Below are 17,856 nucleotides of genomic sequence, written 5' to 3' on the forward strand. Positions count from 1 at the left end.
CTCCTCCGCACCCTTTTAAGCCCCTCCCCAGGAGAAGAGTGATACATAACGGGGACTACCGTGACTATATACTATAGTTTTGTTTGCGGCTCTATGACCAAATTTTCATCTTTCGCGAACCGGTAGTAGTATTGTAGGCTTTGTGGGTTAGCGAGCGTCCCCGATGGCTTAACTATTTCCCCCGAAACGATCTGCTTAACCGAAAGCTCGACCTTTTTTCCGTTGACAGTACACTGTAGGAGGAATTAGCTTGCCGCTGTACCTAGGTATGACGCCCAAGGAAACTTACCGGTATCTCAGGTGTTTCGAAGATGAATTTTGGCACATGCCGTGGCGAGAGTTTTTTCCTGACCGCTGCCTTTACTTCTCTCACCAAGTCGCCCGTGAACTGCTTGCCATGCTTCATCAACAAGAAGAGCATAACCCTCTCATCCTGATCCTTGGCCCGCCTTTGGCCTACACAAATACTGTCCGCTATCCTGTCCACGAAGTTGTTTTCGATCACCGAGTATATCTCGGCACTTCCAAACCGAACGCCACTGGGGTTAAGAACTTTGGACGTTCAGCAGGAGAACAGGATGGCACAAAGACAAATAGTACGAGACTAAATCCTTGGGTATTCGGTGGCCACAGAGCGCCTCGTCTCGGCACCAGTTTGGGACAGCGGCCTACCGCTCTACTGTGGTATTAGCGTCGGGATACTTGCCTAGTCTAGTACTCCCCCGCTCCTTGCACTCAGTTACGGGTGACTATATATAGCGGCCAGTCTTTCCCTCCTAGATTAGTTAGTTAATAATCAATCTCTTCCGCCGCTACAACCACAGAGGCTTCTATCGACGTGTTTGCAATAGTGCCACCACATCCGAATGATTGTTCAGCCTTGCCCAATCCGCCGGACTCATACCGCGCTCATCCCGTACGGAGACATCCACTTCTGGGTCCTCAAGGAGGACTTTGACTACCGCAATCTTACCGCTGGCTACCGCCGACCTAAGCGGACAGCCCCCGCTAGGTGTCAAGCTGGTCTTCTGAATCCCCGGTGCCGTCAATAAAATCTTCACGATGTCGACTAACCCTTCCCCTGCCGCCCATTCCAGTATTGAGCGACCTGTTTTATCGCGCCTGTTCACATCAACATGGCCACTTGCGATAAGCACGCGAGCAGCTTGGGTGAAACCGGGCGGATCTAAAGTCCAAGCCAGCGGCGACCATCCATCCTCATCGGGCTCGTCGAGGCAGTCATGTCGTCTTCTGGCCATGAATTCGAGGACGCTCTCAGTACTTCCACTGCGGACCGCTGCTTTCCTCTGGTTGGCTGCCCATGAAACAGCATTTCGACCCTTTTTATCCTTGGATGCAATGTCAACTGATTTACGGTGCAGTCGTTTTATCACGGCTAGATGGCCATTCTCAGCAGCGAGAGATACAGCATTCCTGCCAAGGCTGTCTTCCGCAGTAATGTCGACATCAACTTCTGCAAGAAGCCGCTCTAGGACACGATCATCACCAGCAATATTTACGTGGTGGATGGCTGTGCGGCCACGGCCATCTTTCGCGTTGAGATCCAAGCGTCCATCTTTCAGCAGGATCTCGAGAGACTCGAGCGCACTGCAACGGCAAGCTACCGCAAGCGCTGTCCGGCCCCCAAAATCTTCCTTGTTGCAGGATATTTGCTCATGAGCAAGCAGGACTGTTAGAATATCCGTGTGGTTTTGCTTGGCGGCTATGGTCAGAGGTGGCTGGCCAGATTCGTCGCAGGCATTGGGATTGACGTCCGCCATCCCTAGTAATAAGTTGCAGATGTCGAGAAAGCCACCTCGAGTCGCGACCGCCAATGGAACCTTGGTTGAACCAGGATTCTGTGTAAGAACACCAGCCTGGAGTAAGATGGCCACACAGTCTCTGCTTCCACTGAACGACGCCCAGTACAACGCGTCATGAAGGCGTATTTCGTTTGGTGAAGGGTTATCTCTTCGCAACAGCGCCTGTACCGCCCCAGGCAAATTAAAAAATGACGCAAGAACAATGCCATCGTGTGTAGGAGGCATGTCGGTTCTGGCTTGTTGCACACTGTAGCGATACCAGTTGCTCAGTGATTCGGTTTCAAGACTCAGCAGCGCGATGCTGTCCCCTTTGAGCTCTTCTGCTGTGATTCTGTCGCAGCGAGCATAGTGATACGTCCAGTTCATAGCAGCATAATCAAAGGCAGGTAGCCGTCGCCTGATGTCCTCGCAGCATCTCTCCAATACGACCTCCTCGTCTTGAAAGAATACAACGTCAGCGATGCCAAACAGGTCGTCTAGACCATGATCCTGAGCCGATGAGCTGTCGACATCAAAGACTTCTGCCTGACGGTTCTCCGACCAATGAGATGCCTTTGGACTATCCGCCAACGATATCTGGTCTGGGCTGTGTGGGACGAAGAGGTTGCTAGGTATCCTCTGGTCTTGGAGATAACGTATACAAGCAACAGCAAAGAAACCATGAGCGGTGTCGTGGCTCACTTTATGCGACTGGTGTAGGGTGTGATGTGGATTGGATCCAATCTTGAGCAGAAATTCGCGAACACTAGGGTGAATGAGTTTGGCACTAATATTTGAGAACTGAATTAGTGGTCCAAACGCCTTGCTTAGACTGGATTTGGTCGCCTGGACTTGATCTGGCGCCAGTGAAGAACCCAGCGGATGACGCTCCAAGTTCGTGAAAGCATCAATCTCGAAAATCGTCAAGGGTCTCGTAGACATGACCGTGAGCTGCAGGTACTGCTTCAAGAGCATGAGATCCTTGTCCGGCACTTTTGGCAGGTACTTCGAGTATGCATCGCTCAAACTCAAAGGGAGATCCGTCATCAGACGCTCGATATCACCTTCTGCGTATCTTGGGATAAGACTGTGTTCGATTTCATTGAGAACTACTCGGAGCCACAGGAACGAGGCTCCTGCGGGTTCCGCTAGTCTCCTGTGAATGAACGCAGCGGACTGGAACGAACATAGCCCATCCTCGACGAGATTTCGTGTTCTGCACTCGAGGTAACGCTCGAGGTCATTCGCAAATTCCGGGCGCGTCTCAATCTCAAGGTGAAGATGCTTGATGTGTGGTGCCCTTAGCCAGGAAGGCCGATAGGCAGTCCTCTGACAGCTGATAAGGTATTTCACCACATGAGATTGCCCATCTAGGTTGCTGTGTGTCCGAAGGCTATCGAATATCTTGTCTAGCAGCCGCTGCCGTAACAAGTCGTCGCATTCGTCGATCGCATCGATCACTATGTAGACTTGTTTGCAGGGAATACTTGCCAGTGCAGCCTGGAATATGTTCCACAGTAAATCGAACGAGTGATCGAGTTCGTATTTATCTTCACGGAATTTGTGCTTGATTTTGCGAATGATTTCTTGTTTCGAGCTCAAGATTTGGACGATCCAAGTTCCGAAGCAGAGATCGTACGTCGCGCAGAACTTCAGTGTCCCGTGTACAGAACCACCAGTAGACGGCTTGGTAATGGCTATGAGCGCCGTCTGCTGTTTGCTGCAAATACTCAATCAGAAATTTTGTTAGTGTCGTCTTGCCACATCCTGCGTGCCCCGTGAGCCAAATAATGCTAGACTCATTGGTGTGTGTCCATGCGGTGTATTCAGGTGTCTCGGTCAACCATCGACATGTTCCTTCTACGGGGTCATCCAGATTGGCTGGCAGGAACCTGTGACCAAAAGGATGGATATAGGTCTGCTCTGAACTTGCGAGTGCTTCAATGCCTAGACTTAGCTTTCAAGCTCCTATATCCCGATTTGGCCGTCGGAGGACATACAAATAGGCGATGGAGGAGCACGGGACGCATTTTGCATAGAGACAAGCTGGCGCACCCAGCGTGAAAGCACTCCAACCAATTCTTTAAAGCCAGGTTCTGCTGCGCCCACGAACTTCGGCATGTTCATATGGTTTGCGTTAATCGGAATCAGAGTCCGGCCCTGAATTCTTGCGGACTCTCGAGAGACAATCTAACAATTTGTTAGACTATGCGGCTTGCCGCAAAGAGTTGAAACATACCAAACCCACTCCAGGGACGGGTACTTCTTCGAACATGCATGTGAGTTCAATTGCAGGACCATTATGCGCGCTTACGGGACCAGATGCGAGAAGTTATCTTGTATTTGTGAAAGAGTCTCTGATTCACGTTGGAGAACATTCAGTATTCTGTGGTTGGTCTGTTTGATTAGACCGATGGACAGTGCCAGACGCGACGCCCATTGGGCAAGGTCAGCACCTCGAAGAGGAGTTCCCATGAATAGAATGCCTCTCGTGCGTACCTCAACTTGGTTTAGGTAGGCTTCTGAGCTGAGGGTCGCGGCGACAAGAGCCTCAAGAGTATTCAGCTTCTGCGCATGGGCTATTGTTCGCTGTGCATACCTGTTGGCATACCAAACCCCCCAAGCTGTGGCAAATAAAAAGTAATGGTCGATCGTGCTTGCAGGTCAGCCTGGACCGAGTGCACCATGGATCAGTACTTACGGTATTGTCTGCCTCCCGATAAGTCGCGATCGAGTTCATGAGACCCAATGCGTGATCATTGACAGTATTTTTTGAGACCATTCTATCCCACCTCGTAACCGATGAGTCGTACCCGAACGTGAGGACGCGAACATTAGAGATGATGTCGGGGAGAATGTCTCTCGGCCATGGGCTTTGAGCCGATGGACCAGTCCAAGTTCGGTCGCGGTGGCCCTGGAGTCCATGGACAAAAATCAGGCTATATAGCGTCAGCTCGAAGTCAAAAGTCAGGACAGCATCGATGGGGCGACGCTTAGGCTTGATGTACTCTGCCACAGCTTCATTGGGTTCAAACCAGAGCTTCAGACCAGTGGGTGGAGCCGCGTGTGAAGCGTCGACCGGTTCTGGGCTGGTAAGAACATGCTCAGCGCGAGCAGCGGTGAATCGATGGAATTTCTGAAGAATCGCTTGTCTCATTTTCTGAGCTGGTTTGACTGCGGGCGACTCACCGGTGGTGAGCTCTGCAAGAATAGGCAGGCTTGCAGAACGAGAGGGGAAAAGCACAACGAAGTCCGTCTAATGCAAATACTCATCCAAAGTGCTTTGGCTAATTATATAAGTAAGTCCATGAGCTGCCATAATTCATGCATTAAGGTTGATAGGCGCCCGCCCATGGGTCCAACCGCCCGGACCGTCCATTTTCAGCTTGACTTCCCGGTGATGCTCGCTAAGCCGGTCAGGGACTCAGGGTGCGCTCCACCCCCATCTTAGCGTCTGAAAATCGCTCTGACGCATTCAATGGTCTACATATAATAATAGTACCTTCGCAGCCTTGCGGGATTGACGCTCTAAATGCCTTGAGGGCTCTGAGGGCTGCATCCGTCTATCACGAGAAGGCAGGAAACCCAGGTCGAAGTTACGATGTGCAAGACACAATCAATTACTATCGTCGGATGGCAAGGCAATGCAGTCGCAACTTTTGCCGCAAAAGGAAACGAGTTTTATACACGCCCATTCCGCAACCACCTCGCTAAATCCCAGCCAAAACCCAAGATAGAGAGCACTACAACATCATCTCCAAAGGGTTCTCTACCACTTTCTTCAATTCTCTAATCCATTCGCCTCCGACAGCTCCATCCACAACCTTGTGGTCAAAGCTGCCAGTGACGATGATCTGGTCATCCCACTCGGTAATCGTGCCCTCTTCGGTTTCGACGGGAATGGGGACTTTGCGGGTAGTGCCAACTGCGAGAATTGCTGCTTGAGGTGGGTTGATAACGGCAGTGAATCTTTCAATGGCGGGGTTCATGCCCATGTTGCTGATTGTGAATGTGCCGCCCTGGTATTCTTCAGGCTTGAGCTTGCCGTCTCGTGCTCTCTTTCCAAGGTCTTTCACTGATGCCGAGATAGATTGGAGGCCAACACTATCAGCATTCTTGACAATGGGAGTCATCAGACCAACAGGAGTAGCGACGGCCACACTAACATCAACGGTGTTGTGTTGGCGGATGATCGTCTGCCCATCAATCTCTCTCCAGCTCGAGTTGACAGCGGGGACTTTCTTGCAGGCGACTGCGCAAGCCTTGATCAGGAAATCATTGACAGAGAGCTTGTACTTGCCGTCGGAAGCCGCGTTCAGGGCCTCCCTTAGCTTGAGCAGTTTCGTTACTGAGAGAGTGGTTGAGACGAAGTAGTGGGGATTTTGGTTCATGGAATCCCTGAGTCGCGTCGCAATCGTCTTGCGCATCGAGCTCGCCGGGATATCCTCATAGGCTGGGCCTGCGGCTGCACCAGCAGGTGCGGCACCTCCTGCTGCGGGCTTGTATTTCTCAATATCAGCAAGTGTGACACGGCCGCCGGGGCCCGTGCCTTTGATGGCCTTCACGGGGACGCCCTTTTCAAGCGCAAGCTTTCTAGCGGCCGGGCTGAGGGGAGGTTCTCGATCAAGTACGCTTTGGAGTCGCTCGCCACTGGTGTCGGCCTCAACAGGCTCTGGCGCAGACTCTTTGGGTTCTTTCGCACCTCCGGGTGGTGCCGTGGGTGAACCAGAGTCTGGACTCTCTGTTGCTTCTGAGGCCTCCTCTTTAGGCTGCTCCTTGGGAGGCGCCTTTTCACCACCGGCATCCTCGAGGGTGAAGGACTCGAATGCGGAGACGTCTTCGCCTTCTTCGACCATCACAGCAATTGGCTAGTCCTCTGTTAGCATGTGCAGCATGCGGTGGTGACTCGTAGAATTCTTACATTTCCAACTGCTACATCCTTTTCTCCAGACTCCTTCAAGATCTTGGCCAGTACACCTTCCTCCTGGAACTCAAAATCCATCTGGGCTTTGTCTGTTTCGATCTCGACCAAGACATCACCGGGGCCTAAAGTATCGCCCACCTTCTTCTGCCAGGTGCCAATATTGCCAGCCGTCATCGTAGGTGAAAGCGCAGGCATGGTGATCACCGTATGCGGAGGGAAAGCTATGATCCCGGTCAGCCTTTTACGTTCGAGCAAGAAAGACCCCAGTATGGCTACGCACATTTCGAGGCATAGTAGCGACCGAGAACGGACAGGCAAGGGAACGGCTGGGATCTTAAATTTTAATTAGTTTCATTCTACCTTTCCCTTGAAGGCTGCAACATACCCTGCAGCATTCTGTAGTCGTTGCAGAGCACTGCGGTTAATTCGGGAGCTGGGAGAAGTGTGTAGAAGGAGTCTTGACCCCGACCGAGCCAGGAGTGTTGAGGTCGCCATGGCAATTAGCAACGCAGCGCAGAGAGTATTGCAGGTCGCTATACAATCGGGCAGGGCAAAGGAGCGACAAAGGAAGAGAAATGGAGGCCCCGACGGCGAGTTTGTAGGAAATACTTTGTTGGGCTGTTGGCGGCAGCTTCTTTTAAGAAAATGAGTCGAAGTCCCGGCGTCCGAAAGCTCAACCTCGCTCAACGCCGCGTACCCGCCTTTTTTGGGCTGTTTGGACCTTCAGTGGCAGTCTGCTTATGGGTGCCTTCGTGCTCGACCCTAGTTAGTCCTGTGGTTAGTCAGCTGCGTCTGATGGTCCCTAACATTGGACCCAGAAACTTTATGCTCTCCGCAACATGCGCCAGGGGAATAAAGAGATCTGTACATTGACCAGATCTCAAACAGCCCAGCGGCCTGAACGACTGCCATGCGTCCGATGCATCTCGCTATTTTACAACCATCCTAACTACCCCTTCTTGCTCATCGAAGTTGTTCCTCATTTTCCGGCCAAATGGCTGGCGTCGAAAGTGAGCCCCATCAAGCCGACTCCATTTCTGATCGCGACCCGCATCCGCAGAGTGTCTCGGAGGATGGAGTGGAAGAGACGGAGCACGAAAACACTGCAGAACAACTTTCTACTGAAGCAGATGCAAACCATGCGGTCACAATAACAGTGCAAGACGCGGACGCCGACCAGGGTGAGGATGACGGCGAGGATAAGACGCTGGCAGATGAGCCGCAGGACCAAGTAGGCGACCGTGAATCAGAAGATGAGAGAACAACAGCGACAGAGTCTCAATCAGGCTCCGGGGAGGTGGCTGATCTTCACGAACAACTAGGGGGTTCCCCATCCGATACTACGGCCGACCAGGATGCTTCACAGATTCCGCAAGAACTCAAGGTGGAAACCACGTCGACGCCATCACAAGACGACGGCGCTTCCCTACGCCAGCAGGAGGCACCTCCAGACGTCCGGCCCGTAAGGTCTGATTCAAGGTCCACAACCCTATCACGTCCTTCACCAGTCAACTCTACAGTCTTCGTTGTCAGCGCGTTGGAGACTATTGGCGCAGCCAAGGAGGTGCGCAGGAACAAAGAATTCACTGATGCTGTCCAAGCGGCTCTGGCAAACGTCAGAAATACTGAGCAAGCAGTCAACCCCGAAACCATCTTCCGTCCGTTGCAGATGGCCACAAAGTCGTTCAACGTGCCCCTGCAGGTGACCGCTTTGGACTGCATTGGCAAGCTGATTAGCTACTCGTACTTTGCATTCCCAGCTGTCGCGACAAATAATGCAGGTGGGGCAGATACACCGCCGCTGATCGAGAGGGCTATCGAGGCCATTTGCGACTGTTTTGAGAATGAAGCGACCGCCGTCGAGATCCAGCAGCAAATTATCAAGTCCTTGCTCGCAGCAGTACTGGATGACAAGATAGTAGTGCATGGTGCTGGACTTCTGAAAGCTGTCCGCCAGATATACAACATTTTCATCTATTCCAAGTCTAGCCAGAACCAGCAAGTCGCCCAAGGTTCGCTACTGCAGATGATCGCGACAGTTTTCGAGAGGGTCAGAGTCAGAATAGACGTCAAAGAGGTTCGTCTCAGGGAGCATGCGTCGAAGTCTGAGGAGACGCTGCCGAGCGATGCGACCATGTTCGAACATGCTGGACTTAATGGTTTGACTGAACAGGTGGACACTCCCGATCAAGGAACTCCGCCTCAGCTTTCAGAAGGATTAACGCAACCCCAGGAGAAGCTGACTTTGCAAAGCTTCGAGAATAACAAGCACCTCGATGATGCGGTTGTCGCCGATTCAGCACCTACGACAGTCACACGAGCCAAGCGGGAGCGTAACAATACCCGTTCCAGCTCCGGACCTGTTGGGAGAACAAGTCTGCAGGAAGACCGTGACGAGGCCGAGGAAGATGAAGACGACATTTACATCAAAGACGCCTTCCTTGTGTTCCGATCGTTGTGCAAACTCAGCCAGAAAGTTTTGAGTCACGACCAGCAACAGGATCTCAGGACTCAAAACATGCGGTCGAAGCTCTTGTCACTGCACCTAATCTATCATGTCATCAACAACTATACGGCGGTGTTCACTTCTTCTTTTTCGACTATAAAGAGCGGCAACAATGATGAAAATACCCCATTTCTGCAGGTGGCCAAACCACATTTATGTCTCAGCCTTTCACGAAACGCATCGAGTTCCGTAGCACGGGTATACGAAGTATGCTGCGAAATCTTCTGGCTTTCTCTGAAACACATGCGTGTTCTGCTAAAGAAAGAGCTCGAAGTCTTCTTGAAAGAGGTCTACCTTGCGGTGCTGGAAAGGCGAAGTGCACCTCAATTCCAAAAGCAGAAGTTTATGGACGTCCTAGAGCGATTAGCGAATGATCCCCGAGCCCTTGTCGAAGTCTACCTCAATTATGACTGCGATCGCACCGCACTGGATAACATGTACCAAGAGATTATTGAGCACTTGTCCAGAATCTGCAGCAATCCTGTTGTGATAACATCAGTGCAACAACATCAGTACCAAGAGCAACAAGCGAAATCGCCCGCATCACACTCCGAGTGGAACTCCAAGGGCTCTCTACTGCCTACCTTGACGACTTTAGCACTCAGTCATCCACCGCCTCCTCCACCCCCGATCGCTGTTGAATACGCTCTCAAACAGCAGTCGCTTCGTTGTCTCATTGATATCCTGACGTCGCTGGACAATTGGTCCAGTCAGGATTCTCCTGATCGACCTAATGGATCGCGTTATCCAGCTTCGAAAGGGTCGTTCGAGGACTCAAGAGAATCTCTCGACTATGGCGAGAAGCCTCCACCATCGCCTCGAATACCTAGTTTTGTCTCCTCCTCTGGCGTGTCCACTCCCGTAGCGGAAGATGATCCTGACGAGATCGAGAAAGTCAGGCAACGCAAGTCTGCTCTAAACGAGGCAATAAGACAATTCAATTTCAAACCCAAACGGGGGATCAAGGCCCTTTTATCTGAAGGCTTCATTCAGACCAATAGTCCGCAGGACATAGCGAAGTTTCTCTACGGCAATGACAGACTCGACAAGGCGATGCTTGGAGAATTCCTTGGTGAAGGCGATGAGCAGAACGTCGCAATCATGCATGCATTTGTCGACCTCATGGACTTTAGCAAGCGGCGCTTTGTGGACGCTCTCAGGCAATTCCTGCAAAGCTTTCGGCTTCCTGGAGAAGCTCAAAAGATCGATCGATTTATGCTCAAATTCGCTGAACGCTACTTGACCGGCAATCCGAATGCTTTTGCAAACGCGGATACCGCCTATGTGCTTGGGTATTCGGTTATCTTGCTCAATGTTGATCAGCACAGTACAAAAATGAAAGGACCAAGAATGACAGTGGATGACTTCATCAAAAATAATCGTGGGATTAACGATGGTCAAGATCTACCTGCGGATTACCTGTCAAGGATTTATGAGGAGATAGCCAGTAATGAGATTGTCCTGGCTTCCGAACGAGAACATGCTGCAGACATGGGTATTGCAACTGCCGCTATGCCAGCTGGGCTAGCCTCCAGGGCTGGCCAGGTTTTTGCAAACGTCGGAAGAGACCTGCAGAAAGAGAAGTATGCACAAGCTTCCGAGGAAATGGCCAACAAGACCGAACAGCTGTATCGGAGCCTCATCAGAGCACAGAAGCGATCCGCTGTCCGGGAAGCCTTGTCGCGATTCATCCCGGCAACCTCCATTCAGCATGTCGGACCTATGTTCAATGTGAGTTGGATGTCCTTCTTATCGGCATTTTCGAGTCAAATGCAGGACGCCCAAAACCTCGACCTCATCAAACACTGCCTGGATGGCCTGAGATTGGCCATAAGGATATCTTGCCGCTTTGACTTGGAGACACCGAGAGTCGCTTTTGTCACGGCGTTGGCAAAGTTCACCAACCTGAGTAATTTGAAAGAAATGATGGCCAAAAATCTGGAGGCTCTAAAAGTCCTGATTGAGGTCGCCTTATCCGAAGGCGAATTGCTGAAATCTTCCTGGCGGGAGGTCTTAATGTGTATTAGCCAGCTTGATAGGCTCCAGCTGCTGTCTACCGGCATCGACGAAGGTGTCATACCAGATGTCACACGGGCAACCATCCCGACACCTTCCAATGCCAAGGACAACAACCGAAGTCGAAGGTCGATGCAGGCTCCCAAACGTCCTCGACCAAGATCTGCACACAGTTTCCGACCAGAAGTTGCGGACGAGACGAAGTCCACCGATATGGTCCGTGGTGTGGATCGGATCTTCACGAACACGGCGAAGTTGTCCTCGGAAGCAATCGTGGATTTTGTCCGAGCCCTCAGCGAAGTTAGCTGGCAGGAGATCCAGTCGTCGGGCAACAGTGAGTCTCCAAGGACTTACAGCCTTCAGAAACTGGTTGAGATAAGCTATTACAACATGACTAGAGTGAGAATAGAGTGGACACGGATATGGGAAGTCTTGGGGGAGCATTTCAACCAAGTTGGCTGTCACAACAACACCGCTGTCGTTTTCTTCGCGCTTGACTCCCTTCGACAACTTTCGATGAGGTTTCTGGAGATCGAGGAACTGCCCGGATTCAAGTTCCAGAAAGATTTCCTTAAACCTTTCGAGCATGTCATGGCAAACAGCACCGTCGTCATAGTCAAAGACATGGTGTTGAGATGCCTCATACAGATGATCCAAGCTCGAGGAGACAACATCAGGTCTGGCTGGAAAACGATGTTTGGTGTTTTCTCCGTTGCGGCCAGGGAGCAGTACGAGGCAATCGTCAACATTGCTTTCGACTATACTACGCAAATCTACAACACTCGATTTGGTGTTGTGATATCGCAGGGCTCATTTCCGGATCTCATCATCTGCCTCACGGAGTTTTCTAAGAATCTGAAGTTCCAGAAGAAATCCCTTCAAGCCATTGAATTGCTCAAGTCGACGGTGCCTAAAATGCTGAAGACTCCTGAATGCCCCCTTTCGAGACGGCATCGCAAAGCTGAGTCAGACACTTCCGGCATTGTGGCAGGAGTCAAGCAGCCGACGTCGCAGACTGAGGAAGAACAGTTCTGGTACCCAGTTCTGATTGCCTATCAAGACGTGTTGATGACAGGGGAAGATTTAGAAGTTCGTTCAAGAGCTTTGAACTATCTTTTCGAGACACTAATCAGATATGGCGGAGACTTCCCAACCGACTTCTGGGACACTCTGTGGCGTCAAGTGCTCTATCCAATCTTCGTCGTCCTGCAATCAAAGTCGGAAATGTCCAAAGCTCCCAACCACGAAGAGCTATCGGTGTGGCTGTCCACGACCATGATTCAGGCTCTTCGGAACATGATTACCCTGTTTACACACTACTTCGATTCACTGGAACACATGTTGGACCGGTTTTTGGATTTGTTGACACTGTGTATATGTCAGGAAAACGACACTATAGCTCGGATAGGCAGCAACTGCCTACAGCAACTGATTCTTCAGAATGTCACCAAGTTCAAGCCGGAGCACTGGTCCCGGATTGTGACAGCATTTGTCGAACTGTTCAACCGCACTACAGCTTATGACCTCTTCTCCGCTGCTGCCACCATGTCTGATGCGCGACCTACCCCCTCGACTGATGGAGCTGACGGTCTGAGTATTTCCGGGGCCGCAATTGTCGAGACTCCGACAGCGAACGGCGCACCGACTGAATTACCACTTGCAAGTCCTCCTTCGGATGCTCAGGCGGATCCTGTTGGTGCCACACCCGAAATTCCTCACACTCAGACCACACACGAGCTGGAAGACTACCGTCCCCAATCTGACATGCAGGCTCCTGCGCCAGTAGTGACAGCTGCACGCCGACGCTTCTTCAACAAGATCATCACGAATTGCGTTCTCCAATTGCTTATGATCGAGACGGTGGCCGAACTCTTCTCCAACGATTCCGTCTACGCTCAAATTCCGTCACCGGAACTTCTGCGGCTTATGACTCTGCTGAAGAAATCCTACCAATTTGCAAAGAAATTCAATGGTGACAAAGACTTGAGAATGGCGCTATGGCGGCAAGGATTCATGCGACAGCCACCCAACTTGTTGAAACAAGAGTCTGGATCCGCCAATACTTATGTCAGTATCTTGCTGAGAATGTATCACGATGAGGGCGAGGAGAGGAGGTCAAGCAGGGAGCAAACCGAGGGAGCATTGGTACCGTAAGTACTGGGCTATTCGCGAGTCTTGTAGACTTCTTTTGCTAACATTGTGTCCTCCAGGTTGTGTGCGGACATCATTCGCTCTTTTGTCCTGCTCGACGAAGAAACTCAGCAGCGGAATATCGTTGCGTGGCGACCCGTAGTCATTGATGTGCTGGAAGGATACACGAATTTCCCCAAGGACAGCTTCCAGAAGCATCTTGATACCTTCTATCCTCTCGCAGTCGGATTGCTGGAGAAAGAAGTCAACAATGACCTTCGGTCGGCTCTTTGGGGTATGTTCCGTCGCGTTGGTGAGGTGAACTTTGGAATGCCCGAGTTTGTCATGACTCGAGGCCGAGACGGCAGTGTGGGCTCGACGAGGAATGGTAGTGTAAGTGCCACGCCTACGAGTCCTGGGCATGCCTCCACGACGTTCGGTTATGGACCTCGTGGGAGGAGAGGGAGTAGAGCCAGCCGGACGGGACCAGTATGATTACCAGTATAGTACCATTACTGATGGTACACTTTTCATACCATCACCATTCCTTGGTACAGTACCTTACCGAGGTAATATTAAAAGTGTGAAGGCCAGGGCAGTTGAGTTAGGCTTCCTGTACGGAGTAGTATGTACTACGGTAGCCACGGGGCGAAGACTTGATCTGATCCCCGACTTTGTTACACCTGGGCGTGCATCGACTTGTGTTCATCTTTGAGGTTGACAATTCAAGGGGGGTTGGCAGAACAGGCCGTGGACTTCCAGTGGTGGAGTCAGCAAGCGGTACACGAAGCTCTGGCTGTGTTGTGTATGAGAGAGGCATTGAAAACCGCACGAATTTTACATTACATGTACTCCGTATTCGGGGCACGATACTACTGTTAGGTAGGTAGGCAAGCCCAAATCTCGCACATACCCCATCAAGTACCTAGGTAGCTTCTCGCGAGCCCTTGTCCACAACAGTGATCAAGTTTGGAAGAAACGGTCGCATTCATTCGAGTCGCAGTACAGTACACCCAGACAGAAATGAACCCCTTTAGCCGAGCCGTGCTCGACACTTTCACCAGTAGTAGGTGACACTACTGTCAGAATCCCTTGGAACCTGCTGGAGGGGCGCCCGCGTACTGCGTCCCCGTTCTCCGGATTGAGGATAAATTCAGTACGACTGAGGGACAGAATCTGATCAAGTATAGATAGACTGGAAATCACAATAGGTCAGTGATTACTCCCCACGAAAAGCGGTCAAAGATTCTGGAGATAGTGGACTCACCTCGGTGTAAGCATTAACCTGCATTCCTCGTTCCGCCATGTTCTCCTCACACAAGAAATCCAGCGGCATCCAGACGAGATGGCCCCGGATTTTGTCGAGCTCCTTGCGCACCATGGCGGCCGGCATGTGCGGATCATGCAGATGGCCTTGCTTGATCGTCTTGCGCGGGGCGAAGTCGTCATAGTCCTTCCACGTCTTGATGTGGTCATCCGGATCCGCGCGGAAGAGGTGTCTGTAAATATCCGTGTTGACGGTGGCCTGCGTCTTCCACTTGTCCCAAAGAGCGTCGCCGAGCGGGTCTGCGACGAATTCCCATTCCTCGCCACTGTAGTCGTCGTTCATGCACACGGTCGGAGGCTGGGCGTTGGGGTCCTCGGACGCATCGGGACCCTGGGCCTCGATAATGCCGAGATGTTCGCGCCAGATGTGTCGGCGGAGCGTGGCGGCGTGGAAGCCGGCTTGGTAGGGTTTCCCGTCCATGGTGGACTCGATGGTGCGGGTGTCGGTCATGACGATACTGAGTTCGCTGTCGTGCGAGCCCATCTGCGATCGGTCGTTCAGGTTGCTGGACCCGCAGATCACGGTACGGTCATCCACGATGAGCAATTTCGCGTGGATGTACAGTTCTTCCTGGACGAAGTGGGCCTTCTCGTCTTCCGGGTCGCCTTCCCAGGGCTCTTCGGACACGAGGCCGCCACGGGCCATGGCGTCCTCGGCGATGCTTTCGGCCGATGTGACGGGGTCTTTGACGTCGAGTTGGTGCCTGGCGGCCTCGAATTTCCGCTTGCGGTCAATGATACTGTGCTTTTCGTCTTCGCTGGCACCAGGGCCCGCGCCACGTGCTTCACCTTCTCGCCTCTCGCCCTCGTATCCGTGGATCCCGCTGCCCATGATCTCTTCGGCCTCGGCACGCTGGAGCTGCTGGTACGAGACTCCGGATTCTTTTTCTTGTTGGATCAGCGTCGGGGTCTTGTCGATCCTATCGTACGCGCGCAGATTGAACACAAAAATGTACTGCGAGGGGTCGAGGCCGGCCTTGGCTATCTGTCCACAGATGCTCTGTTCGCCGCGATGGATGGATTTGTACTGGTAATCCATGATGGCACGGGTACCGATGGCGGCGTCGTCGCGGAGGTCGCCCGCGAAACCTGGGATGGCGGGAATGACAATGATGACGCGGAATTTGCGGCCTTCCTTGCCGGCACGCACGCAGGCGTTGACGATGGCACGGCCAATGGTATTGTTTATGGGCTTTTGTTCCTCCCCGGTCGCCGTGATGAAAAATTGATTCTCAATGTAGATGTAGTGTTGGGCATTCTCGATGACTTCGGCGTATGCATTTTGGATGCTGTGGTCATTGAGAATGCCACTGGACCAGTCGTCGCTGCTACGAACGAGTTGTGCATGCACACTACCCACGTTCTGAAGGCCTTTGGACTCGAGAGGGCTAAGTGGATGCTCGATGTATTTGCCGACTGGATGTTTGGGGCGCTGGATCGAGATCAGGTCTTCGTCCTCGTTGGAGCCGTCGGCTCTTGCGCGCGTGGTCATGCACAGATAGTCGACGCCTTCGTCGCGCTTGTATTTGTCGCGTTTGATAAAGTTCCAGCGAAGGACGAAATGTTCGGCGATGTCGACGACACATTCACCGACCAAACCCATGGCCACATCGTGCCAGGGCATACGGCCGTAGTCGGTCTTGTTGAGTTCGTTGTTGGACCAATCTGACACGGTTTGAAAGTCCATGATTCTGGTATGATTAGCAAAGCCCAAAAGCCCAGGGAATATCGCTACCTACCTGTTGTTGTTGAAGTCTTGGCCGGGGAAAAGTTCGTTGACGACGCCAGACGGATGGACGTCAGCAAGGAGATGCTGGCGCAAATCCCATCTTCCAAAACACAAGTCCAACCCACCGATAAAAGCAAGGTGGTAATCGATGACGATGAATTTCTCGTGGTGTGCCCAGTAGAAGGTCATGTCTCCCATATTCTCGAAGACGTTGTGATCCGGATGGCGCAGCACGTGGATATTGCCATGGCCGGGCGAGCCTTCTGGGCAGAGAGCTCTCAAAGCATGTTTTGTATGAGCCGAGTTACAGGTCAACGCTTGCTGAACTTCTTTATACACGATCACATAAACCTGGACACCCCGCTCGGCAGCTCGTTTGATGACCTGGTCGAGACGCCATTCCTGACAGAAAAAGGGTGGGCGTCGCAAGAAGAGCTCGGGAGAGAGCCACCAGTCCTCGATATAGATGGTCTCTTTGGCGTTTTCCAGGCCGACAGAGACGGCCCAGAAGTAGTCACGACCATCGACATACCATTTGATCTTGTTGTTATCTCGCTCCGGAAAATAGGATTTGAAGCGATGACTGTCGCAAATAGCAGCTCTCTTTTGATCAGTGGCTTTTTCATGTTCCTCGTCATGTCGATGATTGGGATTGATAATGTTCTTGAGCTTGCCTATCTTGTGCTTGAGATGGATGGCTTCGATTTTGGCATCGTGAAGTTTGGTGTCTGGCCAGAATTGTTACTGGGACGGCTGGGAAGAAGTAAGCAACCAGACTGACCTTTGAGCTTCTGCTTGAGCGACTGCATTATGACGATTGCTCTGAGACCCAAGTGTATTGCGCGAGGCTGGACACGACTCTGCAGGCTTAGGGGTCCAAGATCGAGTCCGAGATCGACAGGGATAGTTGTTGGTACCTAAGTATCTGGAGGGGTCACGAGGGTCACAAGCGCAACCAGGCGCTGAAGGGAGAAGAATGCACTTGGGCCAGCAAGTTGCCAGTAAGAATAATGTACGGGTGGACGAATACAGAAGCGAAGAGCAATCAATCCAGGGTAGATTCGTCGATGCTTGAAGATGTAGAGAAGCAAGGAAGGACGGGGAGATTCCTGTTTCCTTGAATCCACCATCGACATGGCGTGGTGAGAGATGGAGTAGATGGAGTAGACTCGTAGACACTACGCCCACTTACGCCGTACGGACCAATGTGGTACAGGGAGTTCATTGCAACATCCAACCTCCCCTCGACTCCCCTCGCATACGTCATCGTCATCGTCGTCGCTCCAAGTTTCTACCAAGGTTTCAATCCTCGCTTCATACCGACTTTGCCGAGTCTCGCCTACTACGTGGTAAAGTACTTTGTAACCGCGAGGGTCTCCGAACCGGCCGTATGGTCCATTATCACAGTACAAGTAGATCGCTG

General features: G+C 51.9%; 5 protein-coding genes across 5 annotated transcripts; 1 reads left to right on the top strand and 4 right to left on the bottom strand.

Moving 5' to 3' along the window:
* Window positions 1-49: 49 nt before the first annotated feature.
* Window positions 50-603, bottom strand: PV05_03097 (uncharacterized protein). Its single transcript, XM_013463722.1, has 2 exons — window positions 290-603; window positions 50-233 (listed from the first exon to the last, which is right to left on the bottom strand). Exons 1-2 carry the CDS (start codon window positions 419-421, stop codon window positions 72-74), a joined length of 294 nt encoding a protein of 97 aa, XP_013319176.1. The 5' UTR covers window positions 422-603; the 3' UTR covers window positions 50-71.
* Window positions 604-694: 91 nt separating this feature from the next.
* On the bottom strand, window positions 695-5,036 carry PV05_03098 (uncharacterized protein). Its single transcript, XM_013463723.1, has 6 exons — window positions 4,811-5,036; window positions 4,504-4,741; window positions 4,402-4,458; window positions 4,042-4,352; window positions 3,803-3,992; window positions 695-3,740 (listed from the first exon to the last, which is right to left on the bottom strand). Exon 6 carries the CDS (start codon window positions 2,847-2,849, stop codon window positions 831-833), a length of 2,019 nt encoding a protein of 672 aa, XP_013319177.1. The 5' UTR covers window positions 2,850-3,740; window positions 3,803-3,992; window positions 4,042-4,352; window positions 4,402-4,458; window positions 4,504-4,741; window positions 4,811-5,036; the 3' UTR covers window positions 695-830.
* Window positions 5,037-5,398: 362 nt separating this feature from the next.
* On the bottom strand, window positions 5,399-7,387 carry PV05_03099 (pyruvate dehydrogenase complex dihydrolipoamide acetyltransferase; the record flags this gene model as incomplete). The annotated part of the gene is made up of 4 exons (XM_013463724.1): window positions 5,399-6,670; window positions 6,724-6,947; window positions 7,007-7,059; window positions 7,112-7,387. Coding segments are annotated over 4 exons (1,678 nt in total), but the record flags the coding sequence as incomplete, so codon positions are not given.
* Window positions 7,388-7,599: 212 nt separating this feature from the next.
* Window positions 7,600-14,264, top strand: PV05_03100 (uncharacterized protein). Its single transcript, XM_013463725.1, has 2 exons — window positions 7,600-13,398; window positions 13,459-14,264. Exons 1-2 carry the CDS (start codon window positions 7,721-7,723, stop codon window positions 13,871-13,873), a joined length of 6,093 nt encoding a protein of 2,030 aa, XP_013319179.1. The 5' UTR covers window positions 7,600-7,720; the 3' UTR covers window positions 13,874-14,264.
* A 294-nt stretch (window positions 14,265-14,558) lies between these two features.
* Window positions 14,559-17,242, bottom strand: PV05_03101 (uncharacterized protein; the record flags this gene model as incomplete). The annotated part of the gene is made up of 4 exons (XM_013463726.1): window positions 14,559-14,573; window positions 14,646-16,395; window positions 16,444-17,161; window positions 17,215-17,242. 4 exons carry the CDS (start codon window positions 17,240-17,242, stop codon window positions 14,559-14,561), a joined length of 2,511 nt encoding a protein of 836 aa, XP_013319180.1.
* Between the last annotated feature and the right edge of the window lie 614 nt (window positions 17,243-17,856).

Source organism: Exophiala xenobiotica (assembly GCF_000835505.1).
Source record: "Exophiala xenobiotica strain CBS 118157 unplaced genomic scaffold supercont1.2, whole genome shotgun sequence".
NCBI classification, from domain to species: domain Eukaryota; kingdom Fungi; phylum Ascomycota; class Eurotiomycetes; order Chaetothyriales; family Herpotrichiellaceae; genus Exophiala; species Exophiala xenobiotica.